The sequence below is a fragment of the Labrus mixtus genome, chromosome 23 (assembly GCF_963584025.1).
Source record: "Labrus mixtus chromosome 23, fLabMix1.1, whole genome shotgun sequence".
Lineage (NCBI taxonomy): Eukaryota > Metazoa > Chordata > Actinopteri > Labriformes > Labridae > Labrus > Labrus mixtus.
The window spans coordinates 10,956,892-10,968,428 of NC_083634.1; the positions used below are offsets into that span (position 1 = coordinate 10,956,892).

The window sequence follows — 11,537 nt, forward strand, 5'->3', positions numbered from 1 at the left end:
CAAAATACTAAGAATAATTAAATACAATTCAACAGAAAAGAACCCAAAGTGCACAATACCCAACAGACATATATAACCCGACCATCACAAGAACCATTATAAGAACCCAGGCAACAGAAGAACCCAACAACAAGAGCTGAGACCAAGAGGACCAAAGATTTATATAATGCCTATAAAGTAGCCTACACTATATCCGTGAGTTAATTGGTCCCCTAATCCCCTAAACAATATATATGTATTAGTGGGGAAAGGGATTATGTGGTTAATATATGGAATAGAAATATAGCCCATATTGACTGAAACTTTTTTTTTTTGAGTAATAAATAGAAGCAATAAACATATTTTTAAGCATTTCTGACTGAAGATCGATAAGCATTATCTGGATAAAAGATACTATAACATTAAAAAATATACATGTATGTTTTCAACATTTCATTGCAGTAACCTGAACAATACAGTAGATAGCAGCAAAGTTTCATGCTACATATTTTCAGACAAAGGCAATCAACCCCCGAGCTCCGACTCTTATCTAGGATTACTAATCAATTATCTAGCATTTTAGTCATCGTCGCAAGGATGTCAGACGCCAAGCAAATCGCGGCACAAAAAAGGTAGATGAGCCTAATATTTACAGTCTACGAGATGAACATTTGTAAATATTAGAAAACATAGAAAACATTTCGTATTAAGGATGAATAATGTTTATTAATCACATATGTGCGACACTCCTTTTTATTTGATGGCCTCATCATCTGCCTGTAATGAAGGCTGCTGTGCATCTTTGATTTTTAAATACATTTTCATCCTGATTTTCTTTGTGTTCTTGCAGTGCTAAGATAGCAGCTGGAGCTGTTGTGTGTGTTGAGAGTGAAATAAGAGGAGATGTGACCATTGGTGAGAAAATGTTGCTCTTAGAAGCAAACGCCATTTCTACAATTTTATTCAGCTGTTTATGTTTTTCTGTTTTTGTTGTATGTCCCGTTTAAAACAGCCTATATCTATTTTTTTTTTTACAGGTGCTAGAACAGTTGTCCACCCCAAAGCACGGATTATAGCAGAGGCAGGACCTATTGTCATTGGAGAGGGTAATCTAATAGAGGAGCAGGCGCTTATCATTAACAGGTTACACTGTGTAAATCACCTCAATCCCCTATTTGATCTTACAGCTGCACCTTATCTTACCTTTTTTTTTTTTTTTTTTTTCTGTCTGCAGTTATCCAGAGAATATCATGCCGGATACAGAGGGAGTGGAGCCAAAAACCATGACAATTGGGACCAACAATGTGTTTGAAGTTGCATGTGGTATCCTTTGCAATGCAAATAACAATGTGCAACCATAACTGCGGTGGAGTTGGAAATTATATTACCAAAGGGCTAAATATATCTTTCAGGACATTTTGAAACAGTATCGCAATTACACAGTTTGTCCACCAGGGAGCACTGACATTATTTTCCAAATGTCCCAATCAGGAAATAACAAAAATATTTTGGCAAAAAAAAAAAAAAAAAAGTCATGTCTTATGTTTATAGCCTTAATGTTTGTGCCACAGTCTCTCAAGCGTTAAAAATCGGGGACAATAATGTGATTGAGTCCAAAGGTAAGTACAGCAATTACTTACTGTAATCCTATTAGAACTGTGCATCATGGAAGATACATTAATGTATTTGCTAGTTAGGATATGAAACAGATAGTGACCACTGTGTGAGCAGCATGGCATTGTTGATCAATTTATATCCTTTCACGTTGACCGAACCCAGTTTTAGTATTTCTATTGTTTAAAACACAAAGTTGTTGTATCAAAAATGCAGCTGATCTTGGGAGAAACGTGATCCTGACCAGTGGGTGCATCGTCGGCGCATGCTGCCAGGTCAACACATGTGAGGTCGTGCCTGAGAACACAGTCGTGTACGGTTCAAACTGCATCAGGCGCGTGCAGAGCGAAAAGCCACAGGTCAGTCTCCACAGATGCTTGTCTAAATGCCCCGTGAGTCACAGAAGTTTTGTTTGCCAGTGTGCGGATGCGTGTTAACAGGGGATGGCTTTTTTGTCTCGTAGCCTCAGACTCTGCAGCTGGACTTCCTCATGAAGATTCTGCCAAACTATCACCACCTGAAGAAGACAACCAAGGGAGGCAGCACGCCTGTGAGGAACTAAGACGGAGTGATATTAAACCCAAAGCCTCTGCACACAGACCGACACATTTCTCTCAATTTTCACTTCTCTTACACTTTAGTGTTGTTCTTTAATGTCTTGTAGAATACCTCTGACCCTGAAATGACTCTGTATTTCTCCCTGTATGTGAGGAATGACACCACTCTTTGGCACTTGTGAAAATATCTTCCATTTCACTTTGCTTACATATCAATATTTACACTATTTGTGATACATTTTCAAACTTTCCTGTGCCATTTTACTGATAATACCCACATATATTTATCAATGCACCAATAAAGATACATTAGTATTGAAATAAAGATTATATCAAGAAGCTTGAATTACTGCAAGTGTTTTTTTAGTATGTGGCCACAAGGAGATGCTATTGAGCAACAGCTTGTACAGCCTCTGTACTGTCTGCATTTAGGGCTTTGTTCCATCAGGTGATACAAAACAACCAATTAAAATAGCATTTATTTATAATACGCCTAAAAATATCAATATTATCATGTTCTTTGTCCTTAAAATAACCATAAAAGGAAGCTTCTAGGCCAGAGATTTGCATGTGCATTGGCTAACTGTGACTGCAAGCAGGTTTACATGTAAAGAAGTACAATCACGGAGAAGAGAAAAAAAGACATGTTTGGGTGTGGTTATCTCCATCTTGGATCCAGTGTGTTGTTAGTCCTGCACCCACCCACCAGTGGATGCTAAATTGGTGCCCTGGGTACAGTGGGAATTTCACACAATGCCTGGCTTTTTGTAATTGACACGGGTGTGGTGGCAACTTTCATTTCCGCTGCAGCATGGGTCTGAATTATCCCCCCCCCCCCCCCCCCCCCCCCCCGGTGCCCCCTCTTCCTTCTTTTCTTGTTGAAACCCCTTTGGTGGTGCGCCCATCTGTGGCCCAGCCTTTCAGATTTCGCGTGTGGATGGATTCAAACGCGGTGGTCATCTCTGCCTTAATCACCTGACAGAAGAAGTTCAGACGTCACTTTTAACAGTTGTTTCTTTGAAACTCTTGTGGCTGTAAAACAACCTCAAGGCTGCTGCTCTTCAGGGTTTACAGGGTTTGTTTTTAATGCTCGGTGGGGAGGGCGCTGCACAGGACAGCAGCTCCCTGTAGGAGGCCCACAGCTGGTGTCGCACACTGCCAATACTCATTTGAACATGTCATGGTGGAGTCCCATGAGGAGTCCACATCAACCAGGGGCTAATTATTTCGGCAGTGGAGTGCAGCAGGGGCCACTGCTAGGCTACTTTCCGTTCGCACTTCTCCTGTTCCCCCCCCCCCCCCCCCACCCCTCTGCACTACCATCACTTGTATTTTAGGATGTTGCCAAAGCATCAGTTTACTTTAATATGACAAGTAAGACAGATGCTGGGCACAGTTGCACGAATGTGAAGAGTGACAAGGACCTCATGGGGGCCGAGTGCGGCCTTAATCTGCGGTGGGTTTTTTAGAGAGGCAAAATGGCTATGATGATAGCAACTCATGGCAAGAATTTGAAGAGGAAGTTCAAATGTTGTTCTATATTTGGAAGCAGTTATTTATACCTCTCCCTTACTGTAGTGTCGTGAAACTGAATTATCCAGCTCACACTTGTTTTTGAAGCAAGGGGTTTGTTCTTTTCTTTTATTATCATTATCTTAAACTAATATTTAAACTCTGCTAAAATATGTAGGATTCTTCTATAACTTAAAATGGTCTTATCATATACAAATATAGAAGAATGAGATTTGAGTTTGTAACACCACTTGATACTGAGGAGGTTGCTGGACAATGTAAGTGAAACACAAATAAACCCATACTACACATAGAAATCTATGGAACAAAGCTTATACAAAAAAGGGACAAATACATCCGTTATTGCTCTTTGATGCATTATAATATCTTTGTTTTTTCAGTAGCAAATACAGCTCAAGTCCCGCTGTTGTCCACTGCAGTCAGTCATGGTCAAACAGGCCACCAGTTGGTTTGGGAGGATAAAGGCTTTCTGACAGCTGACCTTTGCATCCAGGTCCACTCCACCTTTGAAAAGTGAAATGTGACCTATAGAGCACAGTGATTTCCATTGCAATCCAACTGAAATGATTAATTTAATCACAACAGGGACTTTGAAACACTGGATATCATGAGTTTGTAGCCATGTTATAACAGCATAGCTCTGTGTTTGTACGGCAATGTTGTTTGGTTGGTATTCAACTTTGGTCTATAGACTGAAATATATAATTGGATGATTGCATAGAAATTGGTGTATATGCATAAAGTTAAATAACCATGACTGTGGTTTAATTTTTAAATGTTTTGACTTTTACTATTTGGTCATCCGACTTCTCATCGGGCACTGCTATTTGATTTTGTTATAAAAAGAGAAATCTTAAATATGAGGTCTTCTGATCATTGAGTTTGAAGCACAAATTCAAGCCCCCTCCTGAATAAATCAAGTAGTTTAAGTAATTCCTTAATTATAACCCAGTGCTGCAATCAGTAATAATTTAAAAAGTTATTTTTTTTCAGTCTTCTATAGCCTAATTGAAAAGCGGTTGACATTTCTATGCACTTTATACTTGGTGTTAGCGGGCAAATATTACTATGCTAAAAGGCTAATAGGCTGCTGCAAAATGCTAAACATAAACATTTGCTCAAACAATTGTAGCATTTTGCTATGCTCAATCACAATGTCTTAATGGTAAAGACTTGCCTACAACTGCTAGATACAGATTTTAGCAATGTTATGCTGAGCATGTTAGCATGGTGTGGATGTTAGCATGTTTAGGCTATGCAAGTCTGCTTCTAGCATGCACTTCATCTTCCCTTTTTCAACATGTATGCCATTTTGATTTGTTTAAATATAAATGAAATCATGTGAAGTTTAACAAAATCATAAATGAAGTACTCAATATCACATTATATGGCTCCTGCATGGATAAGCTAGTATGTGGACATACCCTCATAAACATCTAGGCCTATGTTAACAATTTGAAGTAAAACTTTCCTTGTAATTCACAGAAACATTTCATAAAACTTAATTACATGAAGAAATAAAATGTTAACCTCATAATGAAAGAACAAGATCTTTCAAGATTAGCTTAGTGAGCTCAGCGGAGGTCAGAGTTCTTGAGCTCAAAGCTAACTACAGAAAGCAAATTAACAGTCTGCTTTTACACACACACAGGTTGTTCAATAAAGATTAAAGCCGGTATGAAAGAAAAAACCTCTGGGGCTGGGTTTAAGTTTAACCTTTTATTGGTTCCACTGGGCAACAAAAGAGAAGACATAACTTTACGTTCTTCCCTTTGACCTGCTCTAAGACATTTTAGCACCACTCAGCTGCAGTCAGAGGGAACATTATAGTCCATTACTTAGACTTGTGTCAACATTTTGGAATTCAAGCCTAGGAGACATACTTAGCAAGTTCTCTGTTCGCTGCTCGACCTCTCCTCAGCCTGATGAACCATAGAAGCTTAAAGTGTCTAATGACACAGACCTGTGCCTCTTTGATGTGTTTCTGTACGTAACCAAGAGTTCAGGTCTTTCCAGAAAGACAGAATATTTTTTTCCATTTCTTGTTTTTGCTTAAAGCAGGTTCGCTTCTCATGCCTTGTCAGATTTTTAACACGGCTATACCTGATGATCCCAACTGTGACCCTGAGGGTAAAACACACGTTCTACCTCACCACTCTGTAATTAGAGCTAGGTCGACCCTTCTCTAAGCCAGTCCAACAGTGGAAATATGATGATGAACATTTTTTATTTTACTCAAACAACATTTTTCCAAACAACTGCATCTTCGATTTGAACTTTTTGACCCAAAATTCACATTGCACTTTGCCAGCTAAAAAGAAACCCAAAACAAAATGAAACTTAAGTTTGTAAGGTAACACATTCTTGCTGGATTATTTTATCGGCAGAGACATGTATTTCTTCCTGTGGGGGTTTGGTGATTGACAGTAAACAGAGCATGACATAATGTGTGCACTGATAAAATGACACTCAACTTTGGAACCATGCCATTGTGATAAAAGAGGGAAACTTAAAAAGCTAAACTGGATGATAACTTCTACTGTATTAGCTTAGTTCAAGTGTATAGCCATGAATGTGGTATGGTTTATTTGGCTGGCCTGCTGGTCCTTCACTCTGACCCACATGGAAATAACTCAACACCAATACATTTCTATGAAGTGACTCTGATCATGACATTCGTGGTCCCAAGAGGAAACCAACTGACTCAGAATCCTCAGAATTTTTCTGACGGTGACAACAAGAGTTTATCTTTTCTTTTTTTTTTGATTGACTTTTCTTGAGAGACATTGTATGAATGGCTATACAATATGCTTGGTAACCAGATAATTCATCCTGATCCATTTGGGGATTTTAAAAGCTTTCTCCTCAGGCCATTATGTTTACCTTTACTGCGTATGCGCGTCAACTACAGTCAGAAAGAACAGGGGACACATATTGGTCTGCTTTGGGCCCAAAGTTGTAGCTAACTTCAGGGCTAACCTCATTTAATTCAACAAGCAGCAAGCAGACACTTGGTGTCCACTTTGAGTCTGGGTTAATTTATTATTTGCACAAAGCTCAAACTGTACTTACACTGTGTTCTTAGAGCTACCATTGACTAATTTCTCTGCTCTCATGCTACTCGAGTCCCCAATAAATGGACTTGGTCTTGTATAGCACTTCTATTATTCTAGACTATTCAAAGCTGATTTTACTCTACATGTCAAACCACATTCCACACTAATGGCAGAGGCTCCTATGTAAGGTACCATCAGTATTTACTAATCCCATTCATACACATTCACACACCACTGGCATAACAGCAGAAGCAATTCAACTCTACCACTGATTCACAGCCGCACCGATATTAACAACATAACTCATTCACACACAGAACTTCCACTTCTCTCTCTCTCACTCGCTCTTCCACCCACACTTAGACACTGAGCTCTCCAAAACAGAATATCATTACTAGTATGACAATAGGTTCCACTTATTGACTATCATCTACTTCTTGTACATGAATGACCTTTTTTGTAGATGTTTAGGGTTCCTAAACATTGAATTATACAGAACATGCTCGTAAATCTTATTTATACCTTAACTTTCATCTCTAGCATTGGGATTACGTTAGCTAGGCCTAATGCTTTGGGAAATGAGTTCAAACTACTTTGTCAAAACGTAACCAAATTGACAATGTACATATGATATAAAATGTGACAAAAAAATAAGTTAAAAATTGTATGCTGAAAGAATTGCAACTCAACAAGATTATGGTAAAAAGTGACCACTTGTTTTAAAAGATATATACACACCAGGACATGGCTGGTAAAATGGGCTTTAATTACAGAGAAGAAAATAAATTAAGTTTATTGTTTAACCTATTTGGATAGATAATTGTTCAAAGAGTTAACTACACAAAACATGGGGAGAAAATTAAAATACTATTCAAATGGTAATGATGCAAAGTAATGTCATTATCCTCAGCTGGACATTGAGATACTTAGATGCTAAATAGACCAAAGAATAATCATGCTAACACTAAACTAAGATGAAGGTGAGGTTAACATTATCCCTGCTAAACATCTTTGTTTTGCATTGTCATTTTATGAGTGTTAGCTCAGAGCACAGCTCAGTAAAAAGACAGCCTCGCGAACTTTACTGTTGTGAGGTGATTGCAGCAAATGGAATACCCAGTAGTAAAACTCTTCAGACTGTAAAAACACCTCCTGAAAGAATTGAAATATAAGAAAAAAATCATAGACAAACTTTATGAAGTGCTTGTAGTGTCATTTCATGTGATTTCTACCTCACATACTGTATAAGTTGCGTAAAAAGAATTATGCTTTTGAACAAGCCACTGAAAAACACTGACCAAACTAAAACAATGCTTTAGCCTCTCAGGGCTAATTAGTGTGGGTCAATCTGACCACAAATTGCTCATTGGTGAAGTTAGAGGAAGATCAAAGGGCACTAAGCATAAGGGAGGAAAGAATCAGTAAGTCAAAGGAAAGGAATGGCCTGGCTCGGAGCCCAATGAGAGCCACTTACCCCACTTCACTCAAAAGGGTGAAGTGTGTTGTTCTGCCAAACCCAGAGCTGCTGTCAGGTCCTACAAGAAGGTCTGCTTGTTTTTTTTTTTTTTTTTTACAGATGACCTCTAGATGATTGCAACATTGTTCTCCCTCTCTTTTTGTCTTCAGTTGTTTTGGAGGAAGTAAGTAACCATCGAGAGCAGTGAGTTTTCTTTCACATCGACTTTCAGGAATGCAAAGAAAGAGTGAACAGACAAAGAGACGAGAAAACATCATCTTTGAGTCATCCGGCCGCCAACTGAGCTGACTGCCAGGAACCGCGGGGGTCCTCCCTTGGGAATCCACCACTGGTCAATACATCGGCATTGTGTCATGATAGATTCTTGTTTTTGCGCTCATATCAAGCTGGCCTTTTAGCTATGAGTCAGTGATCCAGAAGATGATATTGGATAATCCGATTTATGTCTCAATCGTCCATCTCGCCTTGTTACAGCCATGGTTCTTGTTATTGAAATGTTTGTTATCTAGGCTATAAAGATCACTGAGTTTTAAAGCAGTAGTTTGACATTTTGGGCGATATGCTTACCTGCTTTCGAGATAAACTTCATTGTCTCCAAGGGGAAATGTGTTTTGCAGATGGAGGGAAAGAGTGAAACCAATGTCAAGTCTGTAACATCATGTTATATTTGGACCAACAATTTCCAGCCAGTTAGCTTAGCTTAGCTTTGTGTTAAGACTGGAGACGCCAGGTGAGTTTTAAAAAATCCCCTTAGGGCACATTGATTTCTCCAAAGTGTGAACATAATGGGTTGGTAATGACATAATGTTGCTTATGGGCTTACTTTCCGTTAGTCTGCCCTAAAAAACGTTTGCCAATTACGTAGACTTTTTCATGAATTTAATTTAATAAATGAAAAAAATTAAAACTTTTTTCAAGTAGCCTATCTTCATTTAGAAACAGGTAGGTGATTATCTGTTACACAGTTGAGAATTTTAAGGACTTCTTAGAAGCCTGAAATAGATCTTACTCCTGTTAGCTTCCAAGAGTTTTAGTTTAAAGTAAAAAAAAAGTTTGCTACACGAATGCAGTATCTTTGAATTGCTGTAGAAAATGTTGGCCTACATATATATTTCACTTTTACAAAAGAAACTCCTTCATGACTTTCTTAGTTTGGACTGATGAAATCTCAGAGAAAGGTGTTGGCAGGCAGATTTGTTTCTACCTTTGGACAAACCCAGGCTAGCTTATCTTTATCCTTAGCTAACCTTTCCTGCTACTAACTGGTGCTCCGTGTCTCACATATTTAGCTAACAGATATGAGATGAATGTCTACACACAAGCAAGAAAGCAAAAGGACCTATTTTCATTTATTTTCTCTTATCTAAAATAAACATATTGTCTTGCTGTAAACTTTGACTTAAATGCAACACTTCTTCAACCAATGAGGCAGAAAATGTTGGATTGTCCTGAACTAGCAATCTTTTGATATGAGAAAGAGATCTTAATGTCTGGACTGCACCTTATAAAATACCTTTCCAAAAGTTGGTGTTATCTTTTAAATGGCTCATATTATAAAGTCAAGAAGTGTTTATATGTGATCTTTAGGTGCTGATTGGTGGATTCTATCCACTCTTGGAGCTAAGCTGCTTAACTTTATCCTAGCTAACTTAACCAGCCGCTACATATTTAGCATAGAGACATACAATGGGTAAAGATGCTCTTATAAAAAGGAAACATAGAGCCATAATTCTCAAAATGCAGGGGGTAAAAAAACATTCCAATTTCATATAATTAAGCTCTTTTTTGTCTCTGTCGACTAAAATACAAGGAGTTCCTCAACTAGTTTGGCCATTTTTATTTTCACCTAAGTAGCAGGCTGTTAATATTTCTCAGCATTAGACTGGACCTAATAAAACACCTGTCTATAAAAGGTTGTGTCAAAGAAAGAGGCCATATTAAGTATATTTTGTCCAATACAGTTTTGAATTGTTTCAAAGTGAGCTTTAGATTTTAACTCACTAAACAAGATGCTAGCTGTTCTTACATAAAAGGCCACCAACATCGGTATAGAGCAACTACACTTTGCCAAAATGCTTCAAATCATGTCTTTCTAATCAGAGATATTAGCATGCTTGTTCTCTTTTGTCTTGCTGTCAACTTTAACTAAACAAAACAGGTTTGTCAACCAATGAAGCTGGCAATGTTTCTTAAGCTAACGGTCTGTTGATAACACAAAGATATCTTCATGTAAGGCTGGACCATGTCAAAGCTTGCTGACATGTTACCCAGGACACCGTGACCAAACCGTCTCTTAGCTGCTCACCCCTCCCTCCTCCTTTCTGTGTGTGTGTGTGTGTGTGTGTGTGTTAGTGTGTGTGTGTGTGTGTGTGTGTGTGTGTGTGTGTTAGTGTGTTAGTGTGTGTGTGTGTGTGTGTGTGTGTGTGTGTGTGTGTGTGTGTTAGTGTGTGTGTGTGTGTGTGTGTGTGTGTGTGTGTGTGTGTGTGTGTGTGTGTGTGTGTGTGTGTGTGTTTGTGTGTGTGTGTGTTTTGTGGAGAAGGAGATGGGGGGGGGCACCCTCCCTCTTTGAGCATCAGACCACACAGCTCAGCCCTGAGACCTGTCAAACACAGCTGGGACATCTCCCCCTCCTCTTTCCCCCCTCCGACTCCTCTCCTATCCCCTCCTCTCCACCTCCTTCCTACCTCTCCTCCCCCTCTTTTGCTCCCCAGACTCCAGCAGGAGGCTTTGATACAGGGGTGTTGAGCAGCATGGGGAACATTTCCATTTTTATCTGCTTGGAAGACTCCAAGACCCTCCTCCCTCTCCCCCTTATCCTGAGCTGCTTCTCATCAGCATAAAAAGAATCTGCCATTTCCCTTCTTCATTGTGTATGCTTCAGATGCAGAGTAATTGATATAGACACAATCTGGAGGGGGGAAAGAGCAGATAACTCCAAGACCAATCCACGATGACTGTTTTTCCTTCTTTAGATGCTTTTGAGGTGCAAGTTCAGCAGAAATGACGTTCTGTTTTCTGCACCGGCTGTCATAAAATGCAAGCTCTTGTCCTGCACAATAAATGTCAAGCAACATATAGTCAAAGTCTCCACCAGCGAGCTACTGTCAGCTCTTGAACTTTTCATCACGAAACACAAAGTGAGGCAGTTGCTCAAAATAAATGTTTTGAAACGGGTAGCGTTCAAGGCTGCCTTGTCACCTGATCGCCGCTTTTAAGGCTGTTTTGCACCCTGCACTGTAGACAATAATAGGTGTGCCAGCAAACTTCTTCAGTGTTTGCTCATCTCCTCTGTTGTGGAGACATCACTTCCATAGCTGCAGG

General features: G+C 39.2%; 1 protein-coding gene across 1 annotated transcript; it reads left to right on the forward strand.

Moving 5' to 3' along the window:
- Window positions 1-495: 495 nt before the first annotated feature.
- On the forward strand, window positions 496-2,496 carry LOC132958633 (dynactin subunit 6-like). Its single transcript, XM_061031589.1, has 7 exons — window positions 496-611; window positions 830-894; window positions 1,017-1,122; window positions 1,214-1,302; window positions 1,551-1,598; window positions 1,810-1,952; window positions 2,057-2,496. Exons 1-7 carry the CDS (start codon window positions 577-579, stop codon window positions 2,153-2,155), a joined length of 585 nt encoding a protein of 194 aa, XP_060887572.1. The 5' UTR covers window positions 496-576; the 3' UTR covers window positions 2,156-2,496.
- The last annotated feature ends 9,041 nt before the right edge of the window (window positions 2,497-11,537 follow it).

Coding starts and splice junctions, on each gene's coding strand:
- LOC132958633 (XM_061031589.1), top strand. CDS start 577: ATGTCAGACGCCAAGCAAATCGCGGCACAAAAAAG. Junction 1,123..1,213: donor CAGGCGCTTATCATTAACAG/GTTACACTGTGT, acceptor TTCTGTCTGCAG/TTATCCAGAGAATATCATGC. Junction 1,599..1,809: donor TAATGTGATTGAGTCCAAAG/GTAAGTACAGCA, acceptor TCAAAAATGCAG/CTGATCTTGGGAGAAACGTG.